We start from the raw sequence: 22,674 nt of genomic DNA, 5'->3' as shown, positions 1-22,674 counted from the left end.
ATATTGCTGCCTTTGAAATACTTTCAGAATTACAATAATAAAAATATATATTAGATACCGGTACAGCAAAAAGGAAACCCTAAATATTGCAGTAGTTTTCCATAATCACCAGGACATACCATATCCAAAACCGTTTACAGAATAGCGAACCATACACCTTTTTAGCTCCAAGTTTCTTGATATTTAGTCTTCCTCGAAATGAAGATATGAAGTGAACCCGAGTGGCTAAACTCACTTATTCTCGTGATAACTACAGTCTAAATGATAGTGATACACAAAGGCGGCTGACACACCCTGATCAGGGGCATGAACAACTTACCTTTAAATTTCCACTGTCTGGACTCCTATGCAAACTTCAAAAAGCTCCTAGTCTGTCACTACAATCTGTACCAATTGGATCTGTCTAGTAGGAAGAACTTAGGAATATTTGCTTAGTGAAGAATATATACAAAGGAGGTGCTGATTCTACGGAGGTGTCTCTCTAGCGAGGTCGCTCAGTGGAATGGTTGAGTGAAGATAGCTCTCAAATTTTCCGCTGTCTATCTCATACTGCTAGGTGGCGCAACATCATATTAATAGATGGCGCTTTATTCAATACAAGCCACAACCGTAATCACAACATTCCCCCCCATTTTCTTTTTAAAAAAGATTGGGAACCCGCCCAATTTAGAATAAAAAGGGGAATGAAATTTATGAAATTACAGGACCAGCCTTTTGAAAATGAAAAATGGGACCAGCCCATAATTTATGATGGTAATGAATATGTACAAGGAGTTCCCCAAATTCCTTTTAAACCATAGGTCCAGCCTATGGAACATTAAAAAATAATGATGGGACCAGCCCATAATTTTGAATAAATAGAATTTGATTTTGTACAAAATTTGGGTTAAAACTAAAATGTAAGGAAATCTGTATCCACTCTGCATTTTTCCGGATTACTAGTTGCCTAAGTCAATCAGTTTTCCTTGTGAAAAGTATACACTCTCAGTACTTCCTGAAAGACGTGTCCAGTAAAACTTAGACACAGCAACACAGTAGCAAGGATCATGGGTTAGGGGGTCTCGGTCATAATCAGCATAACTGGTCAGAAATAATAGTACAGCAAAAGTACAAAAACTAATATCATGGAATATTTTTCCTTTGCATAAAAATTGCTTTACTTGTTAACTAAAATATGGGACAATTCTTCCCTTTTTGATATAAACAGTTTGTACAAACTATGTACATGAAAATAAATATATCTATAATAATGGTGCAATATTCTACATTAGTGCATATTTTTTTTTTATATATATATATATATATAAATTTTTTTTTTTTTTTTTTTTTTTTTTTTTTTTGTTCTATATTCATATATACAAATGTAAAAAACTAAATAAAAAGCTGTACTTTGTAATTTGGTAAGATGGTATATATATAGTTTGGTAAGATGGTAAATGACCAGTTTACTCATTTTGGTATAATTTAATACCATTTGTGACAGTAATGTCGAGTATATGCCTAACCTCGACACCCCTAGCCTCTGCTATGATTTCCGCTGTCTCAAACAGCAAATATGGTGTAGAAGCCCTGATGTTTTGGGCATGAAAATATGGTGCGTCAGATTCCAAGAGTAGTTTACACTCCGGGACAGCTTTGACCGCCTCCAACTGGGATTTGTTGAAGGTATTCACCAGCCTGGTGAAGCCAAAGTACGTGTTGTAATAAACACGCAACCACATCTCCATGAGCTGCTTGCTCCCTGTAAAACAGTGGAAATGGATGGGCTGATGCTCAGGGATGTTGTTCCTTTGAAGGATTGACAACAGATGCCTGATGGCATACACACAGTCACCACTACCCATCCCACGACAATGCAGCACTAACACCTTGCTGTCAACTACTGAGGGCAGTAAATCATTAAGCAGATCTTCCTGATCCTGCCAGACATGGGAGGACTCTGAGAAATCGAGACCAACCTCTCCTATGGCTTGGACATGTGAATCTTTAACCAACGTCCTGAAGTCTTTGAGATACTGTTCCCGCAAAGCAGGGGATTGGATGGCCTTTTTCGGATGAAATCCAATAGCTATGTGCATGTTCTCCGGCTTAGTTAGCAAGGCACTCCGAGTTGGATACCTCTCCGGATCACAATACACCGCTACCGAACCCACCAGATTGACCTCCTTACCCTCTGGCACAGGAACTTTCTCCCTCAGATTCTCCAGGGTTCCATTGGACGGCAGATTATAAGCTTGGAGAGTCCTGTCCAAGTGGAAATGGCTATCGAAAGCCTGGACTCCGACTCCCATCACTACGTCTGCCACTGTTGTCCTCTGGATACCTGCAGGCACCTTGAAATTATTGAGCCATAAATCCCGTTGGACTGGATTCATGCATGAAGCTAGCTTCAGCACAGCTCGCCAATGTACAAGTGCACCCACAGAGTTGGCTGGCTTTAGGGTTACTTGCTGGGGCAGAGTGACACCAAGCTCTTTACAGAAGGCTTGCATGGCTTGCCGTTGGGCTTCGCCAAACCCCCTGATCTTTTTGAGGCCAAATTTTTCGCCTGATGCAGAAATAAAATCGCATAGGCTTTGTAAAGGTTTATTAATGCCAACAATGAGCGATGTGGCGCACTCCAATGCTTTCACCCTAAGAGCCACGATTTCAGGGATGGTACCCAAACCCTCGTCAAAAATTTCAGGTATATGGGTCATAGCATGTACCTTGACTGCACCCCTTTCAATATTGGGGTCACTACATCCAGGGACCTGACATTTTGTCATTTTGGGTTCAACCTTAGCCACTTTTAGGCTAGGTTCCCCCACAGACTCAATCAGAGATTCTCGTTTCCGAGATTCCCCAGATGCAGCCACAGTCGCTGGCTTCTGCACAGACTGACCTGACTTGGACGATTTTGCTGATTTGGGCTTTCTTTTCTTCTTTCTGCTTTTTCCGGATTGGGATTTCTCCCCCGTACTCGCAGATTCAGAAAAGGGATTGATGCTTTTTCCGGTTTGGGATACTTGCCCAACTGAATGGGCTTTCTCCCCCGTACTAGGCAAGGAAGGGAAGGAAAGGCTTTTTCCGGTTTGGGATACTTGCCCAACTGAATGGGCTTTCTCCCCCGTACTAGGCAAGGAAGGGAAGGAGAGGCTCATTAAGGATGGAATTGGCCTTTTAATCTGTTTTCCGGTTTGGGATACTTGCCCAACTGAATGAGCTTTCTCCCCCGTACTGGCAGGCTCTTGTTTTCCGGCTTGGGATACTTGCCCAACTGAATGGGCTTTCTCCCCCGTACTAACATAGACAGAAGCAGAAGATGGGGGTGGTAAATTCGCGGCAATACGCGCCAAGGCTGCCCTTCTACTACCCTCCATGGAATACACAAGGCTTGGGGACTTTTCCAAAGGAGACTCACGGGGTTTAGGGCTCCCTTTGGTAGCAGATCCATCTGAGGATCCAAGCAATTCCGAAGAATTGCCAGACTCCCCAGAATAGACCTCCCCCTCCAGGATGTCCACCTCCATGGCCTCTGCTGATGTTGAAGGAACTGGTGTGGAAGTCCCCCCTCCCCCAGACACCACAAAAGAGGTTTGGGTAATAGTGGGGTCAGTTCCCAACCTTATATCCCTGACTGGTCCCGAGAAAACACTTGGCTCCCCAATAGGTTTGGGTCGCACTGGTTTCCTGGATTTCCCAGTCTTAGGATTAGGTGGGAGTTTGGAGATATGTTTTTCCACCCAATTTCTATTGGAAATCCCCTTGGAGAGTACCTCAGACGCCAATTCGCGCAGCCATGAGTAATACTCACCCTTCTTCTTAGCTTTGGCCATTTGGATTTTACACAAGTCCACTATGTCTAATACTGACTGTTGGATTTTGTCAGTTTTACCGGGCAGAGCTTCTACAAGATTTTGGACAAAGTCCCCGGCTTGGATGGCTGGGAATACACGGAATTTCTTCCATATTTCCAGTTCATCCAGAACTTTACTCTTGGACTGTTGCTGCTGGGCCATCTGAAATGATAAATGAACACACAGATTTTAGGTTATATGTTGTTCAGTTTGTTTGCAACGAGGACATTTATATTTATCAATATCCAAGGCATCAGTCACTGTGATATTAACACAGGACCCATGATACCATTCATCGCAAAAATCACACTGAATCATGAACCGTCCACCATATGGTTCTCTACAAACACAATATAAAGTGGTGTCAGTAGTATCATTAAGAGTGTCAGTTTGAGATTTCCTTGCATTATGCGCCTTTATCCATGCTGGAATTCTCCTATCAGTGCAGGGTTTCAACAGATCATGGTTTAAGACGACAAGGGCATTCTTTAACTTTACTCTATACAGATATGAGCTCAGCTTAGCCTCAATGATTCCAGGTCCTTTCCATGGTGAGTGTAGCTTGCGAGATTTGCCTTTAGGTGTTGATTTGTCTAATACATAGACAAGATCCCCTTCACCATAAGGTCGGAGTAAGATCTTAAGGTCATAATCCCGCTTCATTCTCCTTGATGTAGATTGGAGTCTCTCTCTGGCTGTTGTATGAGAGTGTTGTATTCTTTGCACCAGGTCAGCCACAAATTCACCGTAATCCTGGTGTTGCTTACTTGTTTCATGGGGAAACATCAGATGGGCTGGGATATTAACTTCCCTCCCTAACATGAGCATATTGGGCGTGTACCCTGTGCTCCGGTTAATGGTTGATCTTATAGCCCCTGCTATTTGTTGGATGTATTTATCCCATTCATGTTGATCCTTACGGATGAAACAACGAACGGCATCCATGATGGTACGGTTAAACCTCTCCACCTGGCCATTAGCGGAGGGTCTATAGGGTGTAGTTCGGGATTTGTGAATGCACAAAGCACGACACATAGCAGCAAACAATTTACTTTCAAAATTTCGCCCCTGGTCCGAAAATATATTAAGTGGATATCCAAATTTAGAGAAAAAATTATCGATTGCCGCTTTAGCTGTAACCTCAGCTGTTTGTGAAGGCAAAGGCACACACTCTACCCATTTGGTGAACTGATCAACCATAACAAGGCAATACTCATGTCCGTTTGATGTTTTTGGTAGAGGTCCCATGAAATCAATATGGACCCTTTCCATTGGGGCTCCAGCTCTGTACTCAATTAGAGGTACTCTCCCATAAGCGTCCTTTTTCTTGTTTTGGTTACAAGAGTCGCAAGTGTTAATAAAGTTTTCTACATCTTTATTGAGATTGACCCAGTAAAATTTTTCTTTCAGGCGGAATTTGGTACGGGAGATTCCTTGATGACCAGAAGTGGGTATATCATGGTGTAGGGATAAAATTTCATTTTTTAAACTAGCTGGAATTACTAGTTTCTGGTCATCTGCTTTGATGTTCTTTTTGTAAATAACGCCATGTGAAAGAATGAAAAATTCTTTGTTAAGCCAGTAACACTTTGCAACAGGACTGCTTGCGAAGAGTTCTCCCTTTTCAGGACTTTTACCTGTTAGCAACCATTGTCGGAGATGACCTAAATCAGGGTCTTTTTCTTGTTCTTCTTTTAAGGTATCAACAGAATAACCCCAACATTGTAATGATGAATTTTGACTGGAGTCTTGAATGGGGGCAATGGATGTTAATTTGACCTCCCCTGTTGAACTTAAAATTTGTATAGAAGGCCCATGAGTTTGGTTGTGGCATTCATCCCAGTTGCTAATAAGATTGAGTACGAGCTGTGAAATACAGTCAATTTGGGGACTTTGTCTTTCTGGGAAATTCAGACTGTCACTACCATGTGAAGCATGACTCACCACATTTACGTCAGAAGCAAGGTTAATTGCGTCATCCACATTTTCAAAGAATTCTCCCCAATTTTTGTGGGCACGTTCACAAAACTTGCAACCGCCACAAGGGAGATCTTTGGGTTTTAGGCCGGCAATATAATTAGAACAGGGAGCTAACCGATCTGGTTTTCTAGAAAGGGTGTCGGCATTAGTATGTTTTTTACCAGACCGGTGGGTAATGATCATGTGGTATTGAGATAACTCCTCAATCCACCTGGCTAGCTGCCCCTGTGGATCTTTGAAACGCAATAACCAAGTCAGGCTGGAATGATCTGTTCTGACAGTAAACACTCTTCCCAAAAGATAGTATTTAAATTGGCGAGTAAACCTCACAATACTCAGTAGTTCTTTTCGGGTAGTGCAGTATTTTCTTTGCTCAGGGGTCAGGACATAGCTACCATAGGCAATAACTCTTTCCCGACCATTCTGGACTTGGATTAATTCTGCACCAATTGCAACATCTGAAGCATCAGTATCCAAAATGAATGGATCTGTATCATTAGGCAAAGCTAACACAGGTGGTTCAGCTAAAGCCCTTTTCAATGCAACAAATGCTCCCTCACAGTCTGAGTCCCAGATAAAAGGTTTGTTCCCGGTCAGTTGATACAAAGGCTGAGAGATTTCTCCAAAATTTTTGATAAAAGTGCGATGATAATTTACTAAACCCATAAACCTTTCTACTTCTTTTGAATTTTTGGGCTTTGGCCATGACTGGACTGTTTCTATATCTTTTAAATTCATTTTCAATTCACTGTTAGAGACCACCCTCCCTAGGAATTCTACTTCTTTCTGAAAAAATAAGCACTTTCTTGCCTTTAGCTTTATCCCGTATTTTCGAAATCTCTCTAAAGCCTCTGTCAGATTAGTGACGTGATCAGCAAAAGACTTTCCCATGACCAGAATGTCATCCAGGAATGCCAGAACTGTCTTCCAAGTGCAGTGTTTCCCCTGGCTTTCAAGCTCTGCGAGGTGGTAGGCAATCCGCGATCCCAGCAATACTAGGGGGGTCCGGGGGCATGCCCCCCCGGAAAATTTTTTTAATCGAGGTGCAATTTGGTGCATTTTAGGGTATTTAGAACTGATTTTTTTTACATTTTATGTGGCACTGAATTGTCTTGTTTTAGATGTTTTGAGGAGTAAATTCAGTAATGACATAACAAAGGTTTGGACAAAATTTATTTTCCAGTATGCATTCACTCAGTTTAGTCCTTTTCGGTTTATAGAACATACTCTTTCAAGAAAAAAAAAGTTAGTACTTTCAAAAAAAAAAGTTAATACTTACAAGAAACAAGAAAAAGGGCTTACTACATTGAATTATTTTCAAATTGACCAAAAAGTTGATAAAATATGTTGTTCTTACCGTTTTTACATTTCTGAAAGTAACTGGTCAATTGACTTTGCGTGTGGGAGCGCTTCATCCTAATATAAAACTGCTTCAAAAAGTTCTCTCCCTTAAATTGTCGTTCAGCGCAAAGCGACTCCCGCTACTAGTTATAGGCCTACGTAGTTTGAGATGTAATTTATAATCAACAACTTCAAACACCGTTAAATGAATTCTTCGGAATTAAAGAGATGAAAATCACACTTATCATCAATTTTAGTTCTTCGTTTATTCATTTATATGGTTCTATTCGGTCATGGGAATTCATATTCAATGCATAGGTTTCCACGCGAAATACTGACGTGACCCAGTTTTACAACGCTACTGCTTTCACAAAACTTACCCGTAAATCAATAGAAAATCTTCTCCAAGTTTATAAAAACAACGAAGGCCACTTTATTTGCTCCTTTTTTATCAGTGAATATTCGTAAACTATAAAAACAAACAACAGGCAGTCTGAATTTCGGAACATGAAGTGACAGAGAAAGTGTATTCTTGACACGTGATTAAATGGTGTCAAGAACAGTTGCCTCGTTTCGCTGCGTCTCTCATACTTCACAGAACTGCGAAAACGAGGCACTTACAGGGAGATAGTAACTGCTTGTTATTTTTAGGCATACGCGCATGCGTATTTCCGTTACTGCTAAATCAAGTGCTCAGAAGCATGGGATTACGTATGTAAACAGAAAATGCCATATTTGCTTAGAAATAAATATAATTTTCAGTTAGCATGAGTGAAAATATACTTTGTCGTTCCATTCAGCCGAACGAGGCGGTGCTTTTGACAAATTTCAGCGAGGCGCTTGCAAATTTCAGCGAGGCGGGCGCCTCGCTCATTTAAGTGCAGGGGAAACACTGAAGTGAGACCCCTCATTAACAGATTGACAACCCTGGAAAATGTTGCAGGGGCATTTGTGAGCCCAAACCCCATTTTACAATGTTCAAACAGGCCATATTTTGTCACGAAAGCAGTTTTCTTTTGGTCTTCTTTTTTGATTTTAACCTGCCAATAAGCAGAGTTGGCATCAATTTTGGAGAACCAATTATTTCCTGCCAAAGTATCGAGACAATCTTCCATAAGGGGAAGAGGGAATGTGTCTTTCACTGTCACATTGTTTAGTGCACGATAATCGATACACCACCGTACACTACCGTCACGTTTTCTGATCAAAACAGGAGCTGACGCCCAATCAGATGTAGATTCTTGAATAACACCAGCCTTTAACATTTTATTTAGGTGTTCTTCTTCTTCATTAACAAAACAGGCTGGTGTGCGGCGCATGCGTTGTTTGATGGGTCTTGCATCGCCTGTATCAATTTCATGTTCAATTTCTGTAAAATTGCCAAGATCATAATCATGCTTTGCAAAAACATCTTGGTATTCTTGTAAAATTTGAAATAAAATTTGTTTTTGATCTTGGGACATGAAATTTTTAGAATTTTGAAAAACGGGTTTGACATGTTCGGGTAGATTTTGAAGAAATTGAGAATCATTGTTTACATCTGAAGGGGTCGACTCAGATTGAATCACATTGACCATTGGGAACAAATTTGAATTGGGGGGTTTCGGTGTACACGGCCTACAGGAATGACTCCTTGATGTATGTGACTTATACCCATACATTTGGCGTGTAACCTTCTTAATAGGGCGTTGATTAGGAACGTCATATTTCCTAAGGGTGTCTGAATCAAGGGCAGATTGTTTGACCAAAGTCTCATCACTGGGATCCATCGGGAGAGTCATTTGACCAAATATCTGATTCCAATGCTTGTCATGATCGGGTAATTGAGTCGGGATGGTACTTTCATCAGGAAATTCAATCCATGTTTTAGGAGTAGTGCTACTATGATTACACTTACCCCCAAGATCAAATTTTCCTTCATAAAAGCACGCATCACAGGCCGGGTTGGTAGTATTTTCAGAAACAGAACCTTGGGGTACTTGGTACAAAATTTGATCAAATTCCACTGCTCTCGCTATAATTTGTCCCTTTTTGAATTTTCTAAAAGAGTCAGTGGGATTGACAATGCACACCACCGGGTTAGAACAGGCAGTCTGAATACTACGAGGGATTAACACAGTCTCCTCCGTTGATTCAATGTAATATTTTTCTACAGGTTCACTAATATTACAAGTGACCCGAGACACTGATCTAGGAGGGACCGTGATACCCCTACTCAGACTTACCCGAGCAATGGTGGGATCATTGCCGGTTGTTTGAGTTTGAATAGGGACTTTTTGGTTGTTAATAATCAAAGCTTGATCTTTTAAATCAAGTACTGCCCCAAGAAATTGTAAGATATCGTGGCCCAGTAGCATTTGATCTTGAATGGGTGCCACATACAAATTTTCTTTAAAATGAACAGGTCCTATTTCCATGTAAACTGGTGACACCACAAAGCCAGAAATTTTTGATTTTTCACTGGCCAGCTGCATTTGGCAATCGCCAAGTTTTTTGGGAGGATTGGGTAATTGCTGATAAATTTTGGATGATAAAACAGAAGCTTCTGCGCCAGTGTCAATTTTTGCTTTAACTTTAATATTTCCGACTTTCATTGTGACAAAAGATGAAACTATGCTTAATTGGGTCACGTTTGGTTCTGTTCTGAGAGATGACATTATAGTCTGCGATCTTAGTTCAGTGGTGTCAACTCCCCCTTTTGAATAACTCTCAGCACCCTCTTCCGGTACATAGTATCTTCGGCCTTTGCCCCTAGAGCAAAAAGGTCGTCCCCGTCCCCTCCTTCCACCGGCACCAGCTTTGTCAGTCAATTCCATTCCCTCACTTCCCCGACCAGCAGGTTGGTAAGAGATACAAAAATTGACATTTGACGTGCCAGCATCAGCAGAATTTGGAGCATATGATGGGACACCCCCAACAGAACAACCCATAGCTGACGTAACCAGCCTGGAATCGCTTATTGGATTACTCTCAGGACTAGCTTCAACATACTGAGTACCAGTTTGAAGGACATTTGAGATCAAGGGATCATTGTCATCACCATTACTTTCCCAAGATAACGCATCAGGTTGTAGTACTGACCGACTGAAATGAACAGGGTTCCCAAGGATGCGGTCGCTTACCTTGGCCCCAGTCAGTTTAAAGAATTTCCAGAATTGCCTTTTTGACTCATTTGTCTGGATCTATTTTGGTTTTGGTGAAAATTTGTATTTTGTGACTGTGGATTTCTCCCAACTTGTGAATTTTGAAAAAATTGGCCTTGGGTATTTTGATTTTGAGGAAATCGAGGTTGGGAGAATCGAGGTTGGGAGAATTGATTTTGTGGAAATTGATTTTGAGAAAACTGATTTTGAGAAAATTGATTTCTAGGGGCTTGATTTTGAAAAAATGGTCTATTTTGATTTTGTTGAAATGGCTGCCGAAAAGCTCTTGTTGGTGGCTGTTGTTGAGGAACTTGAGGAATTTGGCGCTGAACATAGGATTTTTGTCTTACCCACTGTTGGTATTGGGGACAGTCTTTTTTGAAATGAACACTGCTGTTACAAAAATAGCACCGAAAATCCTGGGTAAGATGTTTTTCTATCAGTTGCTCAACAATGGTTTCTAATTCAGACATGGAATTAATTTGGAGCGAAGAAAGTTGGGGTTTGGCCAACAAGCTTGGGGTATTGTCGGGAGGATTCTCAGTCAAGTTTAATCCAACTGGATTAACTGAGATTTCTTCCTTGGGCTTTTTGTTTTTTCTTTTATAATCCAGAGAGTCTTTGGACACATGTTGGAAATAACTGACTTTGTTCATAGCATCCTCTAAGGTGTTAGGTTGAGACAGTCGCGCATATTTACCCGCCTCCTGATCAATACAACCTTGGCAGAATTTGGTGATACATTCTTTAAGAGTGAAAGATTCAGGGAGATCTGGGTACGCGTCTGTGGCCAGTAACAACACCCGACATGCCCACTCATTTAAAGTCTCAGTTGGTAGTTGGGTGGCCTGATGAAACTCAGCACGGGAAGTTTCTGGGATATACTCCTTTCGAAACACAATGTCAAGTTTATTCATCAGGGCAGGGAAGGTGATAAGGGGATTGGAGCGGGTCAATTTCGTAAAGAAACTGAGGGCTTTCCCTTTTAAACTCCAATGCAGGAAATCTTTGCACTGACTATCCGTCCATCCATTTACTTCCCTGTAGCTTTGAAACATGCACCTAAAGTCCTCCCAATCCTCTTTACCATTGAAGGAGAGATTCTTAGGAAGATCAATAGGATTCCCCCTATCTTGTTGAATGACATGGGGGGCTGTAACATGAGCTTTGGGAAAGACAGAGGATTTCACTGACCTTGGATAACACTGCATATTTTGAGATAATTCTTCTTCCCTAGGCAAATTTGATGGTTTAATTTTGATTGCCTTTTGGGGCTCTAAAAAATTTAGAGTTGAAAGAGGTGGGAGAGAACTCTCAACAGGATTTTCTTCAGTCAGTGTTGCTGGGCCCAATTGTTTTGAGAATCCAGTTTTAGCGGGTTGGGGAACACTGAACACTTCACCTGGAAAGGGAATTGTACCCCTAACAAGCTCAGCATCCGGTGGATTGAATTGGTTTGTTTTTGAAATTTTATTGGGGTTTATACCAAAATTTTGAGGAATACCAGGTTCCGGAATAAGCGTGTCACCTACTCCATTATTGGCGCCTGGTATTTGTAATGGACGGGTTTTAGGGACATTGGGCAATTGGGACAAATGGGGGTCTGGATTTCTCAAATGTGGTAGCGAATCATCAAGATCAGGGTTTGAAAACTGTGGGTTAGGATCTGCTATAGTAGGGGGATTGATAGGTGTTATATATCCCTGAGGATTAAACAAAGCATGACCCGGAACTCTGTTCTGAGCAGTAGTTGATGTCTTGTTTTCACCCAAAATGTTCGCTGTACCAACAAAATTGGGTTGATTCCCACCACCATGAGGTGGGGGAATATTGGAGCAAATGTCAATAGGCAAAGAAAAACGTCTAGTAATATCGTCTAGTTCCCTATCAAATTCCTGATAGTCTTGCATAAGTGGCCTACCTGGTTCAAATGCTGATTTAGGTGGAACTTTTAAATTAGGTGGCTCACTTTGATTTTTAAATTTTTGAATTTTTTCTTTGAGAATTGAAAAATTGAGCATTTTTTGTTTTTCTAATTGCTCGTTTTGGTATAAAAGTTGTTCTATTTCAGAACGTTGCTCTTGGCTTACAGCATCAGGAATAGATAGGTCAATAGACGTTGATAGCTGCGTCGGCTCTTCGGTAACAGGATTAAGCATCTTTGTTGGACGAGATTGGGAAGAGTTTTCTTTTATTTCTTTGGGTCTGGCCCCCCCAAAAGATTTAGATGGTCTGAAATTATTTTGGAAATGAAAATAGGGGAACACTTTAGATGAAAGATTGGACCCTAATTTTTGTAGAAGAAAATTCTCATCCAAACAGATACCTTGTTCTCTGAAATCTAAAAGAGCTTCCGCACGCTTCTGACCTATGCCAGGTACTCTCATTAAATCATTTATGGTAGCATTTGTGAGATCCACCATAAATTCTTTTGCCATTGCCATAATTAATAACAAAAGATCACACTAATCCAGCTATTTTCTGTAAAAGAGGCACTTTTTGTCCACAATTAGTGTGAGAATTAATAAGAAGACCTGTCTTCTAGTGATCCGGAAATTTCAGTTTCACCGAGAAGGTCAGGAAAAGGGTCAAAAATAGGGCTGAGGGGTACTTTTGTAAAAGACAAGGGAACGGGCAATGTAAATATATACTGCTGTCTGTTCTTGGGCTAAATGTAGCCGGAAATATAATAAATGAAGTCAAAGGTTCACTTTTGACCTTAAAAATTTGTAAAAAATTGAAAATAAATGTAAACCCAAAAATACCTTCCCTCAAAAATTTAATTCAAAATTCCCGAAAAACTTAACCCTAAACAAAGAAATAAGAAACAATACCCTGAATAAATCTCCAAATATGGTAATTTTTTAAGATAAATTTAGTAAAAATAAACCCTTACCTTTAAGAAACAGATATAAGCAGTATATATGGGGGATCACTACCAATTAGTCTGGGGGTCCTCACGTTATCCCCAAGAATAAGTAAGATTACTTTATAATCAAATTTAGATATAAGAATTTCCTTTTAATCTTTAAATTTAGTAACCAAAATCATTACTTTCATATACCACCAAATGGACGTACAAGGGTATGCTGGACAATAAAAAGTATTGCCACCCCTGCACACGGATCGTGGAGTTAAATAAACTTTCACTCCCCCCACCTATCCAATATGGCGGCAGACAAAGGAATTTAAAAATTTCTCACACCAAAAATTGATCAAAGAACAGGAAACGGGCTCGGTTTTCCTTGTCGCCAAATGAAGTGAACCCGAGTGGCTAAACTCACTTATTCTCGTGATAACTACAGTCTAAATGATAGTGATACACAAAGGCGGCTGACACACCCTGATCAGGGGCATGAACAACTTACCTTTAAATTTCCACTGTCTGGACTCCTATGCAAACTTCAAAAAGCTCCTAGTCTGTCACTACAATCTGTACCAATTGGATCTGTCTAGTAGGAAGAACTTAGGAATATTTGCTTAGTGAAGAATATATACAAAGGAGGTGCTGATTCTACGGAGGTGTCTCTCTAGCGAGGTCGCTCAGTGGAATGGTTGAGTGAAGATAGCTCTCAAATTTTCCGCTGTCTATCTCATACTGCTAGGTGGCGCAACATCATATTAATAGATGGCGCTTTATTCAATACAAGCCACAACCGTAATCACAACAGATATATCCTGATGAATTTAAGTGATGTCGATAAAATTAAACATTTAGAAATTGTAGAAATTGGAAAAGCGTTGAAAGATATATTATGTAAGATATTGCTGACAGATACGTAATTCGATACCATGAATAAAAAATGTACTTCCGTTAGCTGTGATACCACCTACTTACCAAAAGTGTGAAGACAAATTGCCAAACTGTGCTGCCTACACCAAGAGTGACTGCAAGACATACCCGTCCTGGGCCACCACCAACTGTGCCCTGTTCTGCGGGTATTGCTGTGAGTACTGTTCAAACTTTGATTGCTGATATTGTAAAGACCGAATTTTCAATATCAGCAACCAAAGACATGTTAAGTGATACTAAAAACATGTTAATCAGGCCTTCCCAACTACCAGACTCGGCACCTACGGGTCCAGAATAAACCGGTATATCTGACCACACTACCCGTTTTCAAGGTGTGTGTCAGATCGCATAAAAGAGTATCATAACCTATCGCAAATTCTGTAAGCCTACCTGTCATCCGGGTATCGCGCCTCGTTTTCGTCAAGTAGGAGTCGTATGAATACAACAGACGACTCCCTCAATCAGGGGGTGGAAACGCGCGACTTATATGATTAAGACGAGCCTAGCCGTCAGTACCGGTTATTGTTTTGTGACCTTCAGGAGCAATTAGGTTTGGTCGTTGCGGCACGCATGAACAGTAGTTGAACTACCACTCCTGGGTCTTTTGTTTTTGACAACTGTTCACTCGTCATCGAGGCGCTTGTTCAAGACTACAGGCTGATATCTACTAGTACTACCACAATACTTAAGTTTTCTGTCCGTGCGTACAAACCCTGAAAAAGGACAGCCTCGCTGACGAGAACAATGGACGTTTCTCACCCCTCTCTAGGATTACCCCTGCCCTCAATCTCGTCCATCCCGGTAGTCATGAAAATATTTAACCCCCGACAGAATATGCTTCCGCTATCAAAATTAGGTCTACTTTTCTAAATTAATATATAAGTTTGCAAGTTCTTATTTACAAAACATCATTGGCTATGTCCGAACCTAAATTTTATGTTAAAAATTGCGGTACTGTCAGATTTTAGCATAAACAGAGAAAATTGCAGCAGCGCATGAATCTAGAAGAGATGCACTACTTTCCAACCCCGCTTAGGATCATTGCTATCACATCGCGCACCAGGCAAAATCGGTGTGGTGGCTGATACTCTGTAATGCGATCTGACACACACCTTGAAAACGGGTAGTGTGGTCTGATAAACCGGTTTATACTGGACCCGTAGGTGCCGAGTCTGGTAGTTGGGAAGGCCTGTTAATGATACCTTGATGAAATTAAGTTTGTGCACGTAAGTTCAGAAAGATCTAACAAATATGTTATTATATTAACTTATGTCCTTTGTTGCGTTGTACCCTGTTAATGAATATGAAAATTAAAAATCTGACATACTTGAAGAACACTTCGTTGGTATTAGCTTCTTATGCTGAGCGTTAACGGCGTAGTTGAAACACAAAAGGCGTTCATCCCACTCTTTAATTTTTTTACCGTTTTAGCTGGACAAGTAACTGGTGGTTATTGTGAGTATCCAATTGTTTACTTTAGTCAATCGTTGAAAGTAGTAATTTTGACAAAGTATAGGCCTAATTTTGTCAATTATTTTTGCATAAACTTACTTTGTACCAAACATAACTTACAAGTTGTAGATCTTGAAAATCGGTTTGTGTTTAGATATTTTTACATAAATTATAATTTTAATTAGAAACTAAAATTCAAAACTTGAATATATCAATCAATTTTCACAGATGGCAAGTGTTCGTATAAAAGCAACACGTACACCCAGGGACAAACCTGGCAAGATGGCTGTGACTACGAGTGCACGTGCGTTGATGCCAGCAGGGGAGCCTACCAGTGTAGCGATTTGTGAGTAGGCCCTATAATGTAAAAAAAACTGAAAAAAGGCCATTTACCTAATCTCCCGAGACGCTTCTGTTTCAATTTGCTACCGCTTTTGTCTAATTAGCACATGTAATTGAATCCAGGAACGACCAAAGTCATTCTATAAAATACTAAAAGATATATATGCCAATGATACATGACATTCAGGCCATTCGTTTAAGTCAGTCTATTTAGAAACAATTTACAGTTTTACTGCCTTAACACGAGAGACAATGAAGCATCTATGTCACCCTATCACGTTTTGTACATATCTCTTTCAGGTGCCCGTATTATTACAATCTCCCATCAGCGTGTCGCCTCGTGAAGACAGCAGGAGAATGTTGCGCCAAACCCGTGTGTGACTGGGGCACCACCTTCGGCACCATCACCGGCACCAATGTGGGCACCCTGAACGGACAAAGTAAGCCTTCGGGTTTAGAGCAAAGACGCAAAGAATAGACTATTGTTATCAACCGGGTTATTTATCAATCAGTTGATTTATTTGCATTTTTTTAAAATTAATTGTTTAATGGTTTATTTAACCTGTAATTCATGAATTTATTTATTATTTTTCAACATACTACTGTTAAATCAATCAATATGTTAAATATTTCTATTGTCAAAAGAGGAAAAATTACCACCCATCATTCACGGTTTACCATCATTCTTTGCACCATCTTAGATGTATGCGTGTACAAGGGATCGAAGTACTACCAAGGCCAGTCTTGGCAGGATGGCTGTGATTACAACTGTATCTGTGTAGACGGGAGGACGGGTTATTACTCGTGCCAGAACCAGTATGTGAGACTATCTAATCATTTCAGCATTACACGAGTTAATGTCGCAAAATAAATCAGTAGTAAACGGCTTTATTGGTTGGGGCACATACGGACTTTGATTTAAGTGGTTACTTTTTTTATAATTTCAATTTCACTTTTTGATTATTATTATTATTATTATTATTATTATTATTATGTTCCTTTATTTTTGTCATTAAAACTGCTTGGTCAAATTTACCATGTCACATGTATTAAAGAAAAAATGTATACCACGCCCCATGTGAAAGGTGCACGTAATTCTTTTGAGAAAAATAATGGTATATCTCTTCGTCACAGGTGTCCGTCATACTCCAACCTTCCCTCGGTATGCAAGATGATCTCCAAGCCCGGGAAATGTTGCGAGGAGCCTTATTGTGAGTGGCCAACCAACTACGGCTCCTTCACTGGAACAGGAATGATTTCTGGAACCGGAACCAGTGAGTAACTCATCTCATATTGGTTGACATTCATTTAGGTACTGCGTCCCCTCTGTGCATCTTTGCATATTTATGAAAAGTTGTCTGTCTTTTTATAAGACAATGTAGACTGTCCGACATGTAAAACCCATTCAAAGATGATCACTGTATACTCCATGTTTATTAATTTTTTTCTAAACCAAATGATTTATTAAATCAGTCTTATTCACGTAGTGTAGAACAGTTTCATTAGCTATGTTATTGTAATAGACTTGTGAAGATTTGGGGGGTGTGGGGGATCTGACCAAATAGCACACCACAGGGGGTGACAGGTTGTCATACCTGTCACAACCTCATCCCCTGATGAAGTCTGACTGCAAGCAGATGAAATATTGGATGGTAAGATCAGACAAATATAAATAGCTATAGAAAAAAGATTCTTCACAAGTCTTATTCACATATGTAAATATATTTTTGTCGCATTTCCTGTTGACTGTTTACGTGACGTTACAGATGCGAAACCTACCGCCCCGCCCGTGTGCAGAGACAAGCGCCCCAACTGCCCTGATTACAGTCCCAGCATATGTACGGAACCAGTTTACAAAGGATGGGTGCTGGACAACTGCAAGAAATGGTGCAATCTGTGCAGTAAGTAGGCAGAGTCTGCTATTGACAACGGCGGATCCAGGGTTTTGCTTTGGTGGGGTGGGGGGGACACCTTGTCAGGGAAGACGAACGTTCTTTGAGTAGCAATCGTAGAGTATCTTAAGTTGTTGAATAAAAAGAAAAATGTTTGTGTAATGCATGGTACGATTTACAACGAAGTTTTCATAGATTTATTCTTTTTATCGATGTTAGAAGAGTTCAGTTGAATAATGGTCACTCTTTTCTTCAGATGCCCCTGCTGTGCCTGGTCCAAACGGTAAGTCATTTTAACTGTAGGATGTTGCATTTGGTTAACCATTTAGAATTCGATGAGAGCTACACACACGTGTATGCTAGTAGGTCTAGGAGATCATTTGTTCATCTGATCGTTACCATTATCGTTGTTAAAGAAAAACTTATCACCACCTCTTTAAGAGTTGATTTTCTGTTAAGTTGCGCATGCTGTAAATACATTTGACTATAAAGGATCGTTATACAAAAAAAGACAATTTTTTAGAAATTAATCCAACTTTTTGTATTGTTTTTTGCAGATGTCTGTTTGTATAAAGGAAGTACATACACCCAAGGTCAGACGTGGCAGGACGGATGTGACGTAGAGTGCACGTGCGAAGACGCCATATATGGATACTACAGATGTAACAACAAGTACGTTCATAACACCCGTGTTTCTATCGGCCTGCAGGGAGTCAAACCAGTGAATCTTTATAGGAAATGGCTCCTCTAGGTCGATATAACCTGTTTCCTGTAAGATAACTACTGTAATACGGCGGTAATAGACTTAAAATACAGCAAATATATAACACATCATAATGACGTTCGTTGTAGGCCTATCTCCAGGGCGGTATCCTCTTTGCTCACGTTTATCTACTGAATTATTACATTTGTGAAAATCACAAATATATAACAGGATACGAAAATAACCGAATTCGAGATGACTTCTCCTGTTGAAAACCCCCAGGTGCCCTCAGTACTCTTCCCTGCCAGCTGCCTGCAAACTGGTGACTGTAGCTGGACAGTGTTGCCAGCAAGTGCAGTGCTCATCCGGGTCTTTCGTTGGGACTGGCGGCACAGGAACTGCTACCGGAGTGGTCACGCTGCCATCACCAAGCCCGTCAACAGGGGGCCCTGGAGGACCCGGAACCGGAACTGGAACAGGTCCCCAACTACGTAAGATTGATTTATATTTGACCTCGTGTGTAATCTAAAAGTCACGGCTTGCTATACGTAACTAGCACTATATGTACACTTTGGAGAAGGTTCCCATGTTATAAAATATACTCTTTCGCCCAGGTGGCTGTCTGTACAAGGGACAATTATACGTCAAAGGGCAGAGATGGATGGATGGATGTGATTACAACTGCGTGTGTGAAGATGACGTCACCGGAAGCTATCGGTGTGACCAGAGGTACAAAGTGCTTTTTTTTTCCTCATTTCAACTTTTCTGCAGGGACACACTCATTAAAATTGGCATTAAAAAATTAATGGATTATATATGTATGAAATAAAACTTTGGGGTTGTTTCGGACTACCCATGTACCCCAGTACGGACGTTAGTCGCTAAAAGGTTAATAAACTCATCAAATGGCGCACTAATCTCTTACTCTACCGAACTCTTTGAACCCTAGATACGCCATTAAGTGGGCTTTTTATGGTTAAAGATTTGATATGAAGTTAAATCGTCCGAGTAAGGCGTCCGAAATTCAAATATTGTAAATGAAACAAAACAAAGCGCAAACAAAAGCGTGTCTTATCTATAGTACATGTAAGTTCTCATCGATAACAACAGGAAAGTGCTTTATGGTAAATATTGGATCTTCCAGGTGCCCTTTCTATCCCAGTGTCCCCTCACAGTGTACCATGGAAGAAGACCCTATCGACACCTGCTGTAAGAAACCAAACTGCCCAACTGGCTCAGGTAAAATTTTACATTGGTTCTTTTCGTGCGCTTCTTCAGACGGACAGGCATATCATAACATGCTATAAGGCTCTGTCACACTCCAGTGTATCCTAATTCTTTGACAGTTGCTCATTGACTTCTCTTTCATACGCACGATACACTGGGACATTGACATAATTCGAGTTGGGTAGGTACATGATACGCTGAGTATGCGCACAGTATACCTAGTTTTTTTGCAGCAAAAGTAAAAGTATTTATTTATTTATCTATTGTCAACGTAAATGACGTTAGTGCTTTATGATCATTATCTTCAGGCATCTACCCAATACCGATCTTTGGCAAAGGCTTCAATGGGTTTGGTCCCGTAGGTGGTCAGGGTACCGGAACCGGAACTGGTACTGGGACAGGCACTGTGGTTATCCCAGGTACTGGCTCTCTGGTCTTACCAACGACGGGCACCGGCACTGGCACCGTCAGAAGTACGTGTTATGACATTTTATCGCTTTTTTCTCATGAATATGATGACTTTTCAACATGAATACTGTTTAAACAACCGCAAGATCGCGATAGCTCAATTACCGTTTTCTACCGGTATCTTATTAGTTTATAAAGTTTATTTATATTGTGCATTCAATCAATGAAAAAGTAGGCTTCTGTGAGTGTAACTGATATTTTTCTGAAGTCATATTTTGAATTTGAATATTAGGTTATATCGATAACTGTATTTTAAAACACTCAAGACACCCAATCACAAGGTTTCAAAACTCTGAATAAAATTAGCAAAGAATTTATTAGCTTTTAACAAAGCCTGACAGACAAGGCTTACAAAAATACTTTTGCCCAGAGTTTCAAAGCTTAAATAACTTGTCATCTATAAAGCCACGCGGTCAAAAGAACTTTAAACAATGGTATATTTCTAGACGTGTGTGTATACAAGGGTAAGAATTACGCCCAAGGCGCCAAGTGGGCAGATGGCTGTGACTACGACTGTGAGTGCCAGGATGCATCCAGGGGATTCTACAGCTGTAAAGAAACGTGAGTAACATATTGTTTCTCCGGGACGATGTTGCAATGGCGTATTCTGGAATTCGTGATGGGGGGTTGGTGTAGGGGTGGTGGGTCAATATTTGTCCCATATACCTCTACTGCACATATAACAGTAAAATCGTACTCGTCTGCTACGAAAACACATTATAGATATGCAAGATATCTTTGTTTGGTACGTACCTGTTTTGATATTGGTAAAGAATAAAATGTATGCCAGATATCATTAACCTTTTGCTGAAATCAAAACTCAAAGCTTCCAAGGAAAGTAATATTTGGTCACCAGACCATACACAACGTGTCAAACATACAGTTTTTATCTTTCTCTCACACAGGTGCCCACGGTACAACAATCTCCCCAGCGCGTGTCGTCAAGTACCGGACCCCACGTCTCCACGCGGCTGCTGCAGTAAGGTCCAGTGTGACTGGACAACAGGCTCTGGAACCACTATCGTAGGAGGCGGTAATGTGGGACCAACACTGGCTCCTAAACCAGGTAACACTGGATAGTTTTGATTTCAATCTATAAACTTTTCTCTCAAGACTAAGTATTTTTTCTAAATGTCCAAACATGCTGCTGAATTTGTTCATAACGTTCGTTTTGCCTAAAAATATCCACTATACTTGGATTAGATTTTATCTGATACTACAGCGTGTAAAAGCGTCAAATCGTGCAGCCATATTGAATGCAATGGATGTTTTATTTCTATTCCCACAAATGACGAGTTCATAGTTTTTACATCTTGTACCATTGCTATTTTGACGTCCAATTTATGGCCTGCTTCAGAAAAGCAAAGCTATTTAGCAATTTTACAGGAGGCAGAAGGAACCACTACAGTCACACTCTGAAGATAATATTTATTTCATAGCCCTATTAAGAGAAAGAAACTGCTGACGATATTTAAAAATATCACATTTCATATTTCAGGCACCTTTTTGTATAAAAACAAATTATAGCGAGTGGATTACAACGTTCTGTATTGATATAACAATTTGTAGTTCAGGCATATGTTATCGTCTTCAGCTGATATCACATTTTTAATTTCAGGCACGTGTGTGTATAAGAACAGATATTACAACCAGAACGACTGGTGGTACGACGGGTGCACGTTCAGATGCGTGTGTGAAGACGCCTCCACGGGATACGTTAGGTGTAACTACAGGTGAGAAAGTCAGTTTAAGGCAAAATGCTAAATCGTGTTATTAAGAGATTTATAGCATAGTTTTATTTTTCATTCAATAAGAGGTTTAAATATTTAACTTTCGTTCTGTATCTTTAACATCCGTGTTTTTGAAAAATGTGATTTATAATTAAGTGCCTTGTGCAATGTTTAATACAGTTATCAAATTGTGAATATTTTTATTTATTAGAATGGACATAAAGATATTTCTACTGAAACAGTCATTAAAAATAGCAATAAAAGTAACAAAAATTAACAACTGCCTTAATACTAAATCTGTGTAATGTAAAATCTTCAACCTAATCTTCAGTTGTTGCGTCGTAGCTGGTATGACTTTTGTCGCAGAAATATTGCATTAAGTTTGATTTTATATATAACATAGGTGTCCATCATACAACAACATTCCTTCCAACTGCCGACTGGTTGATGATCCTAATGGAGACAAATGCTGCAAGGTGCCTGTGTGTACTCCAACCGGGACTGGTACCGGAACTGGTGGCACAGGCACTGGAACTGGTGGTACGGGCACTGGAACTGGTGGTACGGGCACTGGGACTGGAGGCACTGGTACAGGCACCATTGGCCCGGGCACTGGCGGCACTGGGACAGGCACGGGTATAACTGTCACCGGCCCCAATGGCCCTATTATCATCCCAACACTTCCCGTCGGGTCATTTACTGGTATAGGAACCATTCCAGGCGGATCAGTCACTGGACAGAGGAGTAAGTGGACTTTCTTGGTA

The 22,674-nt window shown here is 40.4% G+C and overlaps 2 protein-coding genes across 2 annotated transcripts in view; one reads left to right on the top strand and one right to left on the bottom strand.

Moving 5' to 3' along the window:
* Positions 1 to 22,674, top strand: part of LOC106176979 (uncharacterized) — a 43,766-nt gene that overhangs the window by 14,592 nt on the left and 6,500 nt on the right. Inside the window, exons 23-39 of the mRNA XM_013559582.2 lie at positions 14,122 to 14,250; positions 15,528 to 15,551; positions 15,777 to 15,894; positions 16,191 to 16,330; positions 16,592 to 16,706; positions 17,025 to 17,164; positions 17,657 to 17,791; positions 18,039 to 18,065; positions 18,340 to 18,454; positions 18,768 to 18,976; positions 19,100 to 19,214; positions 19,630 to 19,724; positions 20,021 to 20,185; positions 20,627 to 20,741; positions 21,086 to 21,246; positions 21,799 to 21,913; positions 22,314 to 22,654. Of these exons, the coding sequence (XP_013415036.2) occupies positions 14,122 to 14,250; positions 15,528 to 15,551; positions 15,777 to 15,894; positions 16,191 to 16,330; positions 16,592 to 16,706; positions 17,025 to 17,164; positions 17,657 to 17,791; positions 18,039 to 18,065; positions 18,340 to 18,454; positions 18,768 to 18,976; positions 19,100 to 19,214; positions 19,630 to 19,724; positions 20,021 to 20,185; positions 20,627 to 20,741; positions 21,086 to 21,246; positions 21,799 to 21,913; positions 22,314 to 22,654 (2,259 nt within the window). The remainder of the gene's footprint in view (positions 1 to 14,121; positions 14,251 to 15,527; positions 15,552 to 15,776; positions 15,895 to 16,190; positions 16,331 to 16,591; positions 16,707 to 17,024; positions 17,165 to 17,656; positions 17,792 to 18,038; positions 18,066 to 18,339; positions 18,455 to 18,767; positions 18,977 to 19,099; positions 19,215 to 19,629; positions 19,725 to 20,020; positions 20,186 to 20,626; positions 20,742 to 21,085; positions 21,247 to 21,798; positions 21,914 to 22,313; positions 22,655 to 22,674) is intronic.
* LOC147762533 (uncharacterized) lies at positions 610 to 13,968 on the bottom strand. The gene is made up of 2 exons (XM_087012154.1): positions 13,672 to 13,968; positions 610 to 4,001 (listed from the first exon to the last, which is right to left on the bottom strand). The coding sequence occupies exon 2, from the start codon at positions 3,999 to 4,001 to the stop codon at positions 1,446 to 1,448; it is 2,556 nt and encodes an 851-aa protein (XP_086868280.1). The 5' UTR covers positions 13,672 to 13,968; the 3' UTR covers positions 610 to 1,445.

The sequence above is a fragment of the Lingula anatina genome, chromosome 4 (genome assembly GCF_051362555.1).
Source record: "Lingula anatina isolate TDL-2025a chromosome 4, LinAna3.0, whole genome shotgun sequence".
Classification (NCBI taxonomy): Eukaryota; Metazoa; Brachiopoda; class Lingulata; order Lingulida; family Lingulidae; genus Lingula; species Lingula anatina.
This window is presented reverse-complemented; position numbering and strand designations above follow the sequence as displayed.